The sequence below is a fragment of the Misgurnus anguillicaudatus genome, chromosome 1, assembly GCF_027580225.2.
Source record: "Misgurnus anguillicaudatus chromosome 1, ASM2758022v2, whole genome shotgun sequence".
In the NCBI taxonomy this organism is placed as follows: Eukaryota; Metazoa; Chordata; class Actinopteri; order Cypriniformes; family Cobitidae; genus Misgurnus; species Misgurnus anguillicaudatus.
In genome coordinates, this window is record NC_073337.2 from 15,180,956 (window position 1) to 15,199,181 (window position 18,226).

Genomic DNA, 18,226 nt, shown 5'->3' on the forward strand with positions numbered 1-18,226 from the left:
CACCTATTCTAGCAGCCACATAGAAAACACTAAAAACCACTCACAACATGCCAGCAACCACATAGCAATGCTCTGGTACACCGTCGCACTAGAATAGCGACTTTTGCACAGGCAAGCTCCATTCACATTCTCTTTAAAAATGTATAAACACGTTTTTTTACCTGTTAATAGATTAATTAGTTTGGCCTGTGTGTCTGCATAAAAGCCTTTCCATCTCTTTCTCTCCCTCGAGACATAGATTGATATAATCGCCAGTTCCTCATTAGCCGTGTCCTGGGACAGTTTGAGTTTATGTATGCCACTCTTACAAACCAGCTAAGAGATGAGTGTTCTAGTTCTAGTTTACATGTTTGTGTGTGTGTGTCTTTTCTCAGTTCTTTTAGAGGTGTACGTCTTCATTCATAAGTGGTATACATACTGCGTTTATGTTTATGGATTTTTAGCGGCAGACTTTAATAGCTTATAATGCCTCATAAACTGAGAACCGTAGGGGCTTTTGGGTAATGGAGCTTATGCGAGAGGGAGGGTGTAGTTGATTGATGAATGCTGTTGTCTAATCTGTTGCTTAAGGTTATGTAACTCGCTGTATAACTTCAGTCTGTACGTTAGATTGATAGAGTCTTGGCTTAGAGTAGTAAATTCACGCTTTAAGCAATTCTTGTCAAATGAAGCCTATCGTTGGACTTCCAAGTTTGTTTCGCTGCCCCCCATTCTCTTTCTCTTGCTTAGGCACAGACAAACAAATACAATGTGTGAGGTGGAGAAAAAACGTCTTTTTGGGGAAAAAAGGTACATAGCTGCTTTTGGTACAGCTATGTACATTTGAGGTACCAGTATGCACCTTTTAGGTACAAAAGTGTACTTTTTGAATAGGTACGACCCCATTGACTACTTTTTATACCTTTTTGTACCTTTTCTTCAGTGAGTGTAGTCTTTAGATTTATATTACACCTAAAATATTACACCTAAATAGCCAACATACTTTTTTTACATTGTGTTTTTTGTATCAGAATTTGCTTTAAACCAAACTGATTTTATGGGAAAGTGACTAATTTAAACAAAATTGCGATCGTACAAGGTGGCAATTTCGTATGAATACAAAAATTTACGATTTTTGGAAAAATGCAAGAATAAAGCTCCACCCCTAACACATCCCTAAAGCCAACATCACAGCGGCGAAACCAGATTTTATTCAAACATAAAGTTGTACAAATTCATACGAATTACCCACTTTGTAAAAAGTATCGGATTTTTATGAAATTGTGTTTGTATAGATATTTTAATTTAGCTTTTTGACTTTAAAAATATAATAAATCCTGACAAAACAAAGCTATTTTGCTATCTAAATTCAACAATTTTAACCCTTTAAGGGAAGATTCACATTTCACATTTTTTTCGTGCTCAAGTTCGTTATTTCAAATGTAGGCGCGCGGTATGCACACTCATATTGAAAGTGACGCAGTCGCAACGCGCAACACATGTCATGTGATAGGAACCAACCAACGGTCACATTTTCCCCGCGGTTTTAGACGCATATGTGAACCACCCCTAATGCTATGTACACACCAAACGCGGGCCATCGTGTTAGTCGCTCTAGATTACTCGCGGGATTGTACTTTGTGTGATGCTAATTTTTTGCTCCAGTTGAATATTTTCAAATATTTTTGAATAGTGCATGTTTTCGTGCCAATGCACCGCCCATATCGCGTCATTTGCATCGCCCCAAGTAAGGATGCGTCTAATCGCGTCTTTGCATTGACTTTGTATGTAATCTACCCGCGCAAATCGTTGAAATCGCCTCTGGTGTGAACCCTATAAGACCTGCCATTGAACAGTTCTTCCAGAGTATATCTTAGTATTTTTATATGCTGTGCTGTCATTCTTTTGAGTATTTTCATATGCCATACATACATCAATACAAACCTTACACCCCCAATTTAAAGTAATAATGTAGAAATAAATCCATAATAACTAGGTAAAAAGGTAAAAAATGCATCCACCAAAAAACTAACATATTTTTCACTACACTACAAAAAAACATACAATTTACAACTTGCGTAAAATAGTTTGTGAGATACAATCATTTTTATAAATAGTGTGTTGTAAAATCAAATGACGAGTAAAACACAGTAGAGTAGCATGTGCAGCAAATGGAGATCCAGTGAGGTCACCACATGCGACAAACCTTGGGTCATAGTGCACAGAACTTGATTACGTCATAAGAGTCATAGCAAGCACTAGCAACCTCGGATCTATAGAATATGTTTGCAATCACGTGCAATGTATTTTTAGTGTGTTTTGTTTTAGATCCTTTATGCAATTCGTGCAAACTCAAAACAATACAACAAGATTGTGCTGTAGGCTTGATCTGAAAGTGTAATGTCTTTGCAAAAGTGATTATTCCGCTACCTGGTTTCAGTTTTTATTGGCTCTAGACACGCAAATGTGATCGTGGGCGCTCCCGAAGTTAAATACTTTCAGTACTGTTGTGTGGTATATATGTTTATGAGAAGGTCACACAATGTACTAGTAACATAGTTATGTCAAAAATCATCACTTAAATCAGAACAAAGGTGTACTGTGTTGAGTGAAAGAGTGTTAAAAATGCAGCAAATATATCTGGCCTCACTCTGAATATATGTGACATAACACTACTTGTGTTTTAAGTATCGACCGAAGTTCGACAGAGTTTAAATCCTTTTCGAAGAGATGAAGATAAAGCTGTGGACCAGGGGTTTTCTTCCTCCCAAGAGGTTAAACGAGTCGTTCTTGTTCCAATCAGACTCATGTTGGGCTGTGAGCGCCAGTCACCCAGAGAGAGTATCAGCTTCACTTTACCTAACTCGAATCGGACAGACAGGCTGGGATGACCTAAGGGCTGACTGACCACAAACACGCACACAACACTGTCCATTTCCACTGTAATACCTCTTTTCACTTTACACAGCAGTCTGTGTAAACAAGTGTGACGCAACAAACTGGCCTACAAAAAGCTATAGGGTCCCCACAATTTTGATCTATACATTTCCATAAAACATTTTACAAAAAATGCTATTCTAGCTGACAGAATAGACATGAGTATGAATAAAAATATTACTAAAAATATAGAATTTTTTCATAAATTTGAAAATTTCAATTTTTTTCATGCCAGTGGTAACCACCTCATTCTTGTAAATAACATTTTAAAATAAAACAAATGATGATTATATAAAATTTGGTGGTTGGTTAATTTCTACCTCTATGTTGTTGTACTAGAAATGACTTATTCTGGTTCACATCTATATATCAAATATTTCTGATTGGCTATGATTATGTCTCTTTCAATGTGGAGAGAAACTTCAAGTACATATTCAGGATAAATAAAAAGTCTTTCCTGGAAAAAGTTTAGCGACTGCTGTCAACTCTATTCTGAAGTACCTAAAAAATCCACCTGTCTCAATGCAATATCGCTAAAAAAATGAAACATTTCTCAAGCAAGCAAAACGTACAGTGATAAATACACTCTGTTGCACAAGGACTTTGATAAGAGAGAGGATGTGTGAGTGTTTGTGTGCGAGACAGATAGAAAAACGGAGAAGTAACGCACAAGATGAGTAAAAGAGACGCAGACACACAGATGGTGGGCTGTTGAAGAGAAGATAATGATTACAGATGAGCGGAGATGGAAACGGCACAGTAAGAAAGAATGCGTGATAGATAGAATGAGAGAAAGAGGGAAGACAGTTCATTTCCATTCACCACCTTCCAGTTTTTAATAAGGTAATTTTCTGACGGGATCGAGCAGTATATTACAGGAGCAAAGCGACAGTTCCTGGACAGGTCTTGTGCCTAGTCCCAGACTAAAATGCATATTTGAGGTGACTTAAGTTGCTTTGCACTGATATAACTTAAAATATATCAATGTCATTGTTTTGTCTCGAAGTAATGTTTTTGTAAGGTATATTTGTAAAAACACTTAAATGTCCTTAAATAATTAGACTAAGTCTAGTCCTTGCTTAATCTAAACCCTGTCTGGGAAACCACCCAATATCTCAGAATTAAGCTACAAAATTGTTGTTCACATCTCTGAGCCTTGATGCTCAATTTAGTGACAAAGGTTTGAACCCTGATCCTCATACCCTATCTCCTTAGTTAACTTCAAATTCAAGGACCTTTCAAGGATTTTCCAGGTCCAATACCCTCAAATTCAAGGACTAAATGTGGGGACACATTTCAAGTGAGAGCAAGGTTACATCATGTTACCTTTTAAGATACATTGTTAAAGTTCCCTTTCAAGGGAACTCGCGCTGGTGATGACTCCAGGGGTAAGTGAGTCTGAATGTGTATATCAAATTCAACCAATGGTGAGGCTTAACAACAAAGACACGGTGACGCGGGAGCCAGGAAGTATATTGCTATCTGAAATATTGCCAAAGACGCCGTTACAGGGACGCAAGGCAAGGGAGACGCAGCGCCTTGTTCCCTTCTCAGGGAACAACAGTTACAATTGTAACCCAAGACGTTTTCATGTGCCAAACACAACTATGCAAAAAAAGCATTTTGGTATGAATCAACATTCGCATATAGAAGATATAAGCATTTAAAGCGAACAGTTTAGCACGTATGCTTAAAAAGTCCAGAATTTTTATATTATCCTACACTACACAGGGAATAATATGGATTATTTTTCCAGAAAACTTCTTGCATAAAATTGATTCAAGCACGTTCAATGTCCTGTATCTATGTATGTATATTTTCAAAAACTTCCCAGATTCACAAACTTTCAAGGATTTCAAGGACCCGTGGGAACCCTGGTAGTAATTCCTCCTAGAAATTTGCTGCATGTCATATCAACAGTTTAATACCCTGTCAGTTTAGCCAGCTAGTCAGTTTTGATAAAGATAGCGTTTTTGTATCTAGATTTTATCACACAGTCGGTAAACGGGGTTTGGGCGGTCCATCTGAGTCTAAGGCTTAATAAAGAGAAAAGAAAGATGCTTGCGACTGCGAACACATCTGGGTTAAGGCCTTGCATAATTCGTGCCTGTCAAGCTCAATGTGAAGGTCTGTGCAGGTGAAACCGTGGACAGATCTCTAGCTGTGTGGCTCTTTGAAATGGAAAGTAACCTCCGGCCCACCTTTGGTCTGATCAGCAGAGCTGGCATGTGCTTTCCCTTTGCATCCCTTTCAATAAAGGAATAATTCACCATTAATAAGTGCATAGCTGGCATCCTGCTATTCGGCAGAGCTGACGGCAGCTGTTATCAAACAGTGGCCGTTTCACCGGAAGCTTTCAGAATCATGACCACACACCGCCTCACCGGCATCCACAGGGGACCGGTTTATTAACATGCGATTGGAAGCACAGACTCTTTCTTTCACGCACATGTACACACAACAGGAGCTCAACAGTAGGGAAAGAGAGGGAGAAGAAGAAAAACAGCACAACAAGTGTAATGAAAAACAATTTGGAGTGGGCCGTTTGGTGCTAAAAAGACCGGGGAGTTCATTTTGATTACCTGAGCTTGGGTGCCATGTTGAATGAGGGCCAAAATTAGCCGAAGCGAATTGGCCACAATTGATTTGCTCTTTGAATACAGCATTCTGCCTTTTCCTGCCCGTTTGTGAATACGGTACTGGACCGAATTTTTTTCTCTGTAAAGGTGATTGAAAATGGCCCACAAAGTGATTGCAGGTTTTTATTTCTGTTGATTTAATCCCAGAAGCAGACGAATGTTGGCACACGCTGACACACATGCAGTATGGCAATGAAATATGTTACATGTTGTATTTTACCTAAAAAAGCCTGCTTTTAAGGCCACTATGCATTTTTTTTTATTAGAAATGAATTTTTGTTCTTGACAGCCTTAATGAGATTCACCCATATATCATACTGTAAATAGAACTGTATCCACTTCATGTATTGTAGGCAAATACCCTACGGTATTACCCATTAATAGCCGGCAATTCGGAGCACGGCGCAATTTGCCTCCGTCAGCGTAACGTGTAAATTATGATTCATACAGGAACCGGTTGCTAATGAGGTGCTGTATTAGCCATTTGTAATTGTCAGTGGAGAAGAATATATTTTTTTGGTGAAATATGTCAAGAGACGTCTGAAAGAGGTGCTCACAATGTACCATTCCTTCGTCGCTCTCTCTTCCCATTCCCTCTCCACTTTTTTGGGCTCAGTGGGTCGTAACGTTCCATATGTCTGTCTGGTTTTTTTCAGAGAGAGAGAGAGAGAGAGAGAGAGAGAGAGAGATTAATACATGCACCCCCTGCCTCGTACATTCACTGTTCATGTTTTCCCAAAAGCCAAACGCTCCAAAATGACAGGAGAATGGTGGGATTGAGGGAAAGACTGAGAGGGAGAGAGGGTGGGGATGATTGGACGAGTGAGAGACAGACAGTTGGTCTGTTCAGATGGTGAGAGAGGGGGGTGTAGCATGTGTGAGTGTGTGTGCATTGTAGTGTAGACAAAAGTGAATGTTATCTTGCAGCCGTCGAATACACCTGCAGCTAAAGGCATGCATGAAAGATCCCCATAGATATAAACACACACACACACGCTGTTGTGCTATTACAAATCATGCAAAATACACAAAAACATACATTTCCATACCGGACAAATATGAGGGATGAGTGAATCGATCTTGAAATATCAATACACTTAATACTAATGTTGTTTTCTCAAGGATCAATCCTTACATAATAGCAGTTAAACTGTTTTAGCTTATGAATTATATTTTGGTTTATTGTGCAAACAATTGTGTATTATATGTTACTTTAAGTTATTTTGATTTATACCATGGGCCTGTTGTATGCTTTATTGTGATTGGTTGAGAAATTATCCATGTTGATTATTTTTCTGTAAAACGCACTGTCATGTGTCTTAAAATAACCGTTTCGGGTCGTGCCGCGTTAACATGGGTATACATTATTTTTCGAATAATTCAAAGGCCGTTGTCAATTATTCAACATGATCTCATGGAAAGTCGTGTTATATTCATGCAAAATTTTATAAATTTATTTGTGTCAATGGCACCAAATTCAGCTTTTTTCGTGCCTTAAGCAAGAATATCTTTTTGGGATTACTCGCACAAATTTTTTATAAATAGTTTTTGTGTCCATAGCACGACTTTCTTTTCTGTGTCATTTTATGAATTGTTTTCTCCTTTTCTCCCTCTATTTTTAAATCGTTGTCGTTAGATTTGGGGTTCGGGTTAGGATGTACTTTTATGTATTGTTTTCTACATGTGAAGAGTTTCGTTGCAAAACGAGATAAATCCGTTTTTTTATTTTTCAGAAATCTCGTTTTTTGGTTGTGCATTCCAATTAATATCAATTTAACTGCAGTTGGTTTGTTTTGATTTAAACCTTCATAACTTAAAAAATACAGCTAAGTAGCACCATAAAACAAAATAATAACATAATAAACATGTTTTGACAAAAATGTTAAAAAATGGATTTATCTCGTGTTGCAACGAAAATATTCATGTTTTCTTCCACTTTTAAAACTATTCTCGCCTGGAGTTGGGGAAAGTGTTGGGGTTTGGGTTAGGATGTCTAAAAATGTAACAGAAAGTGATTCCAACCCCAAGCGACAAGTGGTAAGAAAATAAGAAAAAATAAGAAAACAATACATAAAATGAAATGAAAAAGAAAGGCGTGCTACGGACACCAGAAATTATTTATAGAAATTTGTGAGAGTGACACGAAAAAGACATTTGTGCTCAAGGCATGAAAAAAGCTCAATTTCGTGCCATGGACACAAATAAATGGATCAAATTTTGCGTGACTGATATAACACGACATTCCGTGAGAATTTCGTGCAATTATTCCTTACTGATTTGTATCAGAGTATTAAAGGTGGAAAAAAACAGTAATAATAAATTAAACTATTTAAATGACTATTACTTGCTTAAGATGCGTATGTGATGTTTTTTTATTTCACTATATAACAGTTCAATTTAATATAAAAAATTATATATATATATATATATATATATATATATACATTGATGGCAATTATTAAAAGTACTTAGTACTTATTAATATTAGATCAAGTATTAATCATTGCCTATTACCATACAAACATTTATTGACTATTTTTGACTTTTACTGAACTAATGAATACCTTTCTTTTCTCCCTCACAGGCAAGACGCAAGCGATCTCTCTGGAAGTATACAGAGGTAGGACCATCTCTCTATTTCTCTCCGTCTCTTTTTCTTTCTCTCCTTTTCACTCAATTTCGGCTCTTTAATAGTGTGTTGACTGATATATTGTTGAGATGTTTCTCTGTATCACACACACAAAGATAAAATATCTTTCTGTACCTCCCTTTTTTCGTGAAGCGTTGAGTGGAAATCTAGATTGTGTAACTGGAAACACAACATTTGTACATTATATCTCTTTGTGCCCCTGTCCGTTTATTTGGCCTCAATAACATTTATCAAAACCACAGTGAATACCATCGAAATAGGAACATGATGGATGTCTTTTAAAACCTGGTGAGCATTTTAAGCCAACAAAGACCTTGTTAAGGCGGCATCGTTCGTAGGTTTCACAGAGAGAGCGATGTCAAATGCATTGCAACAAGTTGAGTAAAATCAGCATCGGTGATGGAAGTTAGAGTCATACGCTTATGCAACATGCACTTTGCATTGTGTGGTCTGTGGAGTTTCTGCCTACATACAGTAGATACATGTAGTGCCAAAGCAGTCACTAGAGGTTTCATTACATTTAGCATGCCGCCTTTTTGTCTTAGGTGGTAGGTGAGTCAAAAAATCTTGTAATTTTACTTTATATTATATTAAGTATGATTAATGGCCTTACGTCATACATGCGCCTCCGAGCCTCATCCAATAAGAAGCCAGAAGTAGGATAGGATGATGGGATTGTGGTGAGAAGAAAGATGAAAACATGGATGTGGCATGATTAACATTTTCTTCTCTGAAATTCTGAGAGAAGAGCAAGATGACAGGGGAAAGAAAGAGCGAAAGAAATAAAAGAAGAGGTGTTCTCAGTGAGTCAAGGGTGCAGGTTTGAGGCTGGTAAAGATCAGTGACTGAGGGCCATTAAACCCAACCCTACGGCTATGAGACGACACATCGGGCGAGAAGTTTTTGATAAACTGCTGATCCTGAAATAGCTACACCTATTTTTCATCGGGGATTCTGTTAAGAATAAATTGTCACGTCTCATCTGGAGAGGAGCTTTCTTCCTCAGGGCGGCACAGAGAAACTCAAAGCCGCTTCCAGAATGTGCCACCTTTTTCGTTGTTAAAGCGATGCACTGTGGGTTACCGCCGGCGAGCACCTGATTGACGGACAGCCTGCTAGCTTTCAAGGGCACTCGGAAAGAAAAACATGTCACCCTGGGAAAGTGCTATAGACAGGGGCGTTGGAGCGGGGGTAATGGTGGACATAAGTTACAAGGGCCCTTGCTGAAGGAGGATCCATTGAAGGTTAATAATCTGACAGATTGATAACCCTGTTTCAATGAAGATGCATGCAATCGTCCACCTCCATCCAGAGATTGCCCATGAATTTTTCGGCAATATATTACTGTCACGCGCCTGTTCATTTGAGATCATTCCTATGCAAACCCGGTTTAGTGCTCAATAGGCTGCATTCATAAACGTAAGAAAAATGAAACACACATTTTTATGTAAATTGGCACATTAAATTTAAGAGTAGTTAAACAGAAATGTATTGTGGTCACAATAATGACTTAACCCAAATTCTTATACATTACACTTTAAAAAAATAAGTTTATTTTGGTTGGCATGGTTTGGTGAAATATGGACAAAATCAACTGTTGGGTTTAAACTAACTTTTTCTGGGTTGTTTCAACCCATGTTTAGGTAAAATATTAGCAATTTTTAGGTTAACTAAGGGTTAAACACAACCCAGCATTTTTTAGAGTGTAGTGACAATTGTTCAATTGAGGAATTATTTAAAAAAATTACTTATATAAAATATATTTTTATTTAAAAAAATAAAATGAATTTATATATATATATATATATATATATATATATATATATATATATATATATATATATATATATATATATATATATATATATATATATATATATATATATATATATACATATACATATAGCTCCACAGTCCCACAACCCGTAAGAAAGCTTGTGTGAACTAAAACAGAAATAAGTACATCAGTCTCTCAAAAACATTCCCAAGATTTGTGATTTCCAGGAACACGATGATGTAATGACCCGGGCATCAGGCCTGCGTGGTGTGTGCATGTGGATCTCATTTGCCTTATACTATTGAGTTAATCACCATTTGTTTGAATTTCCCAACTTGTGTGCACCACACCCGGAATTACCTCAGTGTGCATCAGCACGCCAAAACCTGCGCTCATACGTGTGTGTTCACAGCTATTTCTGTGGTTTAATCTGGTGTGTGCCGTCAGCAGGCGAAAACAAGTCAAAAATGCAGATGAAGTGCTGAAGCACAGATGCAAGAATAACAGAGCAGGAGTGAGAGGAAATGAGGACGATACACAGAACGGAGAAAATGAAAGGAAAGAGCTAATATTATTGCAGTGTTTGCAAATATGTAATTTACTGCTGGGGGTTTTTGTATTACGCAAGTTTATTTTAAAAACTTACTCTACGCAGGTACACAATTGCTTGACCAATGCATTGCAAACATGTAGACCTTGTGATTTTGCACCTTTAGGAGAAATCCTAGGATGGCAAGATTTTATTGTATTGTTGACTAGGAAGTCTAGTTCTAGAGTCTAGTTCACTTTAAAGTAGGGCTGTCAAACGATTAATCGTGATTAATCGCGATTTATTGCATACTAAATAAAAATTTGTGTTTGCATAATGTGTACACTGTGTAAATATTATGTATATATAAATACACAAACATCCATGTATATATTTAAGAAACATCCGCATGTATGTATGTGCTGGGCAAAGATTAATCGTGATTAATCGCATACAAAATAAAAGTGATTTTTGGCATAATATATGAGTGTGTGTGCTCTTTGTAATTATTATGTATATATATAAATACATACACATTCATGTATGTATTTAAGAAACATTTACATGTGTGTATATATTTATTTATATTTTTTATATATTCTATATTATATATAAATGTAAAAATTTATATATAAATAAAAAATCTAAAATGAATATATGTATGTGTGTGTAGTTAAATATACATAATAATTACACACAATACACACACATATATTATGCAAAAAAATCACTTTTATTTTGTATGCGATTAATCGCGATTAATCTTTGCCCAGCACTTATATACCATTTCGTATGCGATTAATCACGATTAATCATTTGACAGCCGTACTTTACAGGGGACATATCATGAAAATCTGACTTTTTCCATGTTTAAGTGCTATAGTTGGGTGCCCAGTGCTTGTATCAACATAGAAAATGTGAAAAAGATCAACCCAGTAACTTAGTTTAGGTTAACCATTCTCTGCAAGCATGTGAAAAAATAGGTCATTGAAATTTGGCTCCCATTATGATGTCAGAAGGGGATAGTACTGCTGCTTAATTTGCACTATCCAACCACAGCACTGCAATTTAATGCACAGATCAGCTCATTTGCATTTGAAAGGACACACCCCAAAAAAGGAATATTTTAACGTGCTATAATAAAAGATCTATATGCTATTTTGAGCTAGAACTTCACATATGTACTCTGGGGACACCAAAGATTTTTTTGACATCTAAAAAATCTTTTGAAAAATCCCATTTAAAGTAAGATTTCTGTTATTATTAATGTACAGGACCCTCATGTTGAAATCTGTCATGACTTTCTCCTCTGTATCAAATAGATATTTTAAAGAATCTTACTATGGGTCTCGACACCAAAACGCTGATAGTTCTTAGTGATCATAGCAAAAATGGCAGAAATGTAATAATAATGATAATAATAATAGTAATAATAATATAAAATATATAATTACAATATATGATGTAATATATAAAATATATAATTAATTGTAATTTGTGAACAAAAAAATAGTCTGGTTTGTGAATTTCTTTGTCTCCAAGTATTTATTATTACATTTCTCCAGTTCAACATAATGATTCAGTGATTCAGTTGCAGTGGTTCTTGAGTTAAAAGGCCACTAGAGGGAAAGATTATTACTGAATAAAAACCTTTCGATCTGTTCCTCAGACAACGCTACATGGAAATTTAACACACGATAGTGTTTTTATTTTACTTTTTGTTTGGTAATTTTGGAGATAATTATTTGTAATATCGTATTGTGTCGTATAAGAAACAAAGCTGCTTAAAGGTACTTCAGACATTTTCCATTACTGTTTGGAATGACATAAGGGTGAGTAAATAATAAAAAAATTTAGATTTGAGTGTAATATCCCTTTAAAGAGACCTCATTTATAATTTTACTCTCTGTGGGGTGACCATCCGAATGGAGAAGCACAGATGCTCTGTCTTTCTTTTCGCACCCTCCGTCACATAACAAAGGAAAAAGGAACAGAAAGAATAGGAAGACTGGAATAAAAGACTGTGCGACTGTGTAATTAGATCCTGTGTGCAATCACAGATTCCCTTGTGCTGAATGACTGACTGGCTGTAGCAAGCTGCATCAAAAACCATTTCAGTTTTTTTCTTTTTCCGGTATCGGGGGTCTTAACATCAGCGGGGGGGACGAAAAGGAAGGGGGGGGGCGGGAATCGGTTGTCAGCTAATTGCATCTCTCCGTGGCGATTATGTTCTCATAGAGAAAACAACCGATAATTACGAGAGCCAGGATGGCAACACGAGAGAGCGGTTACCGAACCGTCATGGCGGTCGTGTGGGACCCGGCCTCATTATCACCACGGAGACTGACCCGCCCCCTTCACCCCAGCAACCGTTCTAATTACCATCCAAGCAGACCTGTCAATCAACACTATTTATAATCCAACTCTGAGAGACCAAGAGAGAAAGACTGCTTGCGACATTGTGAAAGTAGCTCCCTGGGTATTGCAAGTAAACCTTCAAGGTCCATTACAAGCATTCAGGTTCGTCCCTTGTGTGGTTTAATGTGTGCTGTGAATGGGCCTGCTTTCTCTTTTTGTTCTGTGTTTTTCCACAAATTGATTTTTGGCCTCTTTTCTAAAGATCCTTTTGAAACGATCTACAGAACTATCAGATCATTAAAAACAAATTGAGTAATAGTCAGGGTAAATGTCATATTTAATTTAGACACGGACTTGCAGTCTCTGCACTTTACTGTTGGCATTTGTTCGTCATCTGGAAAATCATTTATACATTTTCCCAAAAAGTTGTCGACAAAAACCTATAAAAACACGGTTTGTAAAAAATCAAATAAAAAAGTCAGTGTTTGTCCATCTGCAACATGTCACTTACACGTTTGCTGACAGATGTTTGAGTGACATTCAGCAGATGTTTCACAGCTTAAGAAGATACTCTCTTTTTAAAGTTGTCTATCAAATAAAATTATATTTAAAATAGTATAAAACGCTCTCCAGATGGTGCACTTTTTTGGCTTCTGCACCATACGCAAGTTTACTTTCTTGTATGTTAAACAATTAAATGATCTGCTGCTGTTTTGCTGGTGTTACTGTACCTCAGTTGTTAGAGCATTGTGCAAAAGTTCTTGGGTTCGAATTTCCAGGAAATGCACAAGCTGATGTATTAATAATGTACAAATGTATTCCTTGAATGCACTATAATTTGCTTTTAATGATTGTAAACAACTTAATTGACCAATGAAGATTCTGGTAAAGTGAAGTAAGATTGAAGTGAAAGAAGGGTGACAATACTGTACGTGCCATTTCGGAAACATCTTGGACAGGATTTCGGTTGTGTCCTCCAGAAGTCGCACTTGTCGACTGTGTACGTCATTAAGGTTTAATATTTCAGGTTCTATTTCAAAAAGCGTTACATTTCGAGGTAAGAATAAAACTACAGTGATTGTTTGTCTTAAGAGAAATAAATTAGAGGTGCACAGATATATCAGCCGATGATGCTTGCTGTGCTTCTCAATGAATTACGGTGAAATGCCGCTACATCCAAAAGCCAGAGGGCGCTCTCGTGCAGAAACTCAATATGCGCTGTAGACGAAAAACCATACACACGCAGCTCCAGGAAATGGCTTAAGGATATATTTATATTGCTGTTCTTTAAAGCTTTTCAGGTATTTTCATGATAATCGAAGAATAATATGTATAATGATTATGTTTGACGAGTGTTATGTGTTGCTTTTTTAAATGCTTGTTATAAACGACTCAAACTAACAGTGATTTCAGATCGATAAGGACTTACTGATCAAAAGCCGTAGTACATGAAATAGCTGTGAATAATATCGGCTGTGCGATTCAGAATAGTTATCGGTCACATATTATTTGTGTATATCGCCATTTATCGGTGCACACCTAAAATAAATCTTAATTTTATAATGTTTTTAACTGAAAATGACAAATGCGACTTCCGGAGGACACCCTAGAAATCCTGGCCATGACGTGTTCGGGGAAAATAACACGTATGGTCACCCTAAGTGAAAGTGATAACCCATACTTAAAATTTAAGCTCTGCATTTAACCCATCCAAGTTAGTAGTGAACACACACACAACCGGAGCAGTGGGCAGCTATCACTGCAGCACCCGGGATAACTTGGAAAAGGGTGCCTGCTGGGCATGAGAATCGAACCGGAGACGAATGCCCTACAAATGACATGAATTGCTTAGCCATATTGTTTCTAACTAAACTACATTTCATAAATGCTGGTTAGCATTCGTTTTCATTGACCAAATATGACCTCTAATTAAGCCCTCTCTGATTTGAGGTGAGGCCCTGTAATGGGTTAGTCGGGCAGCCCTTTGAACTAGCTGCACCATCTCCATCTTTATAGGACGGCACTTGGACAAACCCAACAGATAGGCCTTATGTGTGCTGAGCAATATGAGGCGTGAGACCTTGGAGCTCTGCCCTACTGTTACTCACAATCCTAATACCTCACAGATGTGCTGTATGAAGAAACAGCTGTCCAACATAACGTACACACACAAAAACGCATGTCCGGTGGGACATTTTATAAAACTCCCCTCGCACACTGTAGATAGATTCACAAGGAAATCCAAAACTGATAGAAAGAGAACATCCTCCTGTCATACTTGTTAAAACATCCATCTAAAAAGCAACATCACGAATGCCCCCACTGTGGAATCGGCTCTATATTTTTCATTCATGCATGCATATTTTTGGGCGTTTTACTAAAATATTTGCGTTTGTTGCTCAGCCAGCCGACGGTTCCGGCGCTTTGCGTGAATAAACGAAAGCGTCTAATCAGAGATGCTCTGAATGAGTCTGAATGCTCTGCTTAATTACACATTCCTGCACAAAGTCCTGTCCCTCATCACTGATTGGGTTATTGTCTCAGATCTTTCTCCACTAATGACCGCTGGGCCCCTCCACCTACTGAATATTCATAAGAGGAAGTGTCTCACTAGATGGCAGTGGTGCTCAGTGTGACCATTCTAATGAGCTCACAGGGGATTAATATTTATGAGATCTTAGAGGAGGAAACTGCAGTGTGACAATGTGTGCGTGTATGTGTGTGTGTGTGTGGGGGGGGGGGTGTTAAGGGGAATCAGAGCTAACTGCAAAGTCAGTTACACAGCAAAGAGTTGCTTGTCATACACACACAGCGTTAAAGAGCAAAAAAATAATACTGTTATTTCACTTGCTTTGAGTAGATTTGTGGAGGAATGGATCTTGTTCACTGGTACATACTGGCAAAAAATGTATAACCTATACTGTTTATGTATAGTAGCCTACTGTAAGTAATTTTTGATCAAAGTGTCTGCCATGAATGGGACAGTGTTCAAATGATTTAATGCCACTTGAAGGGACACACTACTTTTTTTGAAAATATGCTCATTTTTAGGGCTGGGTATTGGCAAGGGCCTCCCGATACGATACGTATCACGGTACATGGGCCATGATGCGATTAGTATCACGATACAATGCAATGCGTTGAACGTTGCGATACATTGCAATACTTTTTCCTTTTTTTATATAAAAAATGAAAAAAAAGAGCTGTTTTTAAATTTTCTGTCATTTTCTCACTCCCTCTAACTTCTGAGACGTTGGCCGAATGGCCGTATATGGCAGACAACTGGACAGTGACAACTACAGCAGCGACAGAGGAGGTCGTTTGACGCACACAGAGGGATTTGATGGTTTTAAAAATATCGATAGTGGAGATCGAAATATCGATACACTATTGATACAGCTAACTATGTATCGATATTTTTGCACAGCCCTACTTATTTTCCAGCTCCCCTAGAGTTAAACATTTGACTTTTACCATTTTGGAATCCATTCAGCAGATCTCGGGTCTGGCGCTACCACTTTTAGCGTAGCTTAGCATAATCCATTGAATCTGATTAGACCATTAGCATCACGATAAAATATAACCAAAGAGTTTCGATATTTTTCCTAATTAAAACTTGACTCTTCTGTAGTAAGTCGTGTATGAAGACTGACAGAAAATTAAAAGTTGTGATTTTCTAGGCAGATATAGGAACTAAACTCACATTCTTGCGTAAAATCAAGAACTTTGCTGCCATAACATGGCTGCAGCAGACACAATGATATTACGCAGTGCCTGAAAATAGTCCCCTGCAATTATTAAAGCTGCTGTTGAATCACAACACACTAAACAAACTACACAATCACAACTCATTACGTATTTTTGAAGGAGGGACTTCATAGAACAAGACATCAGTCCGTTTTTAGGACAGTATAACAGCGGTATAGAGATAAGTCAATTGTGTGAAAAATACTGCGTTTTTTTACACGTGAAACATGAACACATGTTATATTGCGCACTGTAAACACAATCAAAGCTTCAGAAACACAGAAAGAACGGGACCTTTAATACCAGGTGTACCAGCCTCTATGTGTGCGTTGGTGTGTTCGAAAATCTTTCCACATGGCCTTTCACTTTTTCTTTCTATCTTAAATATCACAACACACACACCCACAAACAAAGATACTGCACCCCAGATAGGTCCATTAATCGTCAAACACCCCCATTGAGTTTGAGCAGCTACTGACTGAGCCATTAACCTGACATATACCCCATCTGTTTTACATATACAGAACACAGGCTGTAAATTCTCATGCTTATACGGCATACAGTGTTTTTAAATGCTGATTATAATAATTTGGGTGGCTGATCTACAATGTGAAATAGTATATAGCAGAATTTCAGCTATTGCAGAGCCTAGACACTCAGAGCAGATGAACCAGTCCAGACCTGAGTGTCAGTTTGACATCTCATACCCAGAGGAATGCTTCCTCTCGCCTGACAAGAGAGCAAAAGAAATTCTCATTCGTTTCAAGAGGTATGACTGATAGAAACGTGCAACAGCTAAACTGCATAGCAAGTGGTCCTGCTTAATACCTAAAACGCTTTCTTACGCTACCACAGTGTTAACTAACTTTGGTACTCCAGGGGGCGATAAAGCTACCCTCAAATATCTGCTTAGTTAAAGATGATGCGTTATTATTGAGGTATAACTATAAAGTCGGTTCAACTAGTGTGTAATAAGATTCTTCTAAACTGTTGCCCTGCCCAAAATGCAATACCTTTCCTGGGCAACAAACTACATTTTCCTGTAATGTAGATGCTACGCGTACAAAGTATGCATAGTTACAAAAATCTGGTAGTGCGTGTATAGAGCGTGCATACTATTTTAATGACAGAATTTGCATCACGCACACTGTACATAGACCCTCGTATATGGGTAAAAATGAAACTATACTTCTAGCTTTAGCATGCTAGTGTAGAGTATAGGCAGGCCTGAAATCGCTTATTTATGCACTATTCTACATCCTTTCATAGTATAGTGTAGTGTGAGTAGTAAAAATAAAAAAAAAGGTAATGTTGAACAAAACAGGCATCAAAAGTACAATGTACAAACTCATTTCATTGACTCATGTTTGTAATGCCTTCAGGCAGTTATTTTAATCATGCAAGACTAAAGTCCTATCTACAGTACTTGAATAGGGAGAGACAGTTATCTCTATTGTCGCATGTTACAATTACAATGAAACAACATATTTCGGACCAACAATTAAACCTGACATCAACTGTACCATAACTTTCGTTTCTTAAAGGGCACCTATTGTCCGATTCACGATTTTTCATTTCCTTTGGTAAGTGTGTATTAGTAAGTTAACTCC

General features: G+C 37.4%; 1 protein-coding gene across 1 annotated transcript in view; it reads left to right on the plus strand.

Annotated features, from left to right (window-relative positions):
- The window catches only part of celf2 (cugbp, Elav-like family member 2), a 180,244-nt gene that overhangs the window by 42,337 nt on the left and 119,681 nt on the right, over positions 1 to 18,226 (plus strand). The window contains exon 2 of the mRNA XM_055189930.2: positions 8,140 to 8,175. Coding sequence (XP_055045905.1) covers positions 8,140 to 8,175 — 36 coding nt within the window. The remainder of the gene's footprint in view (positions 1 to 8,139; positions 8,176 to 18,226) is intronic.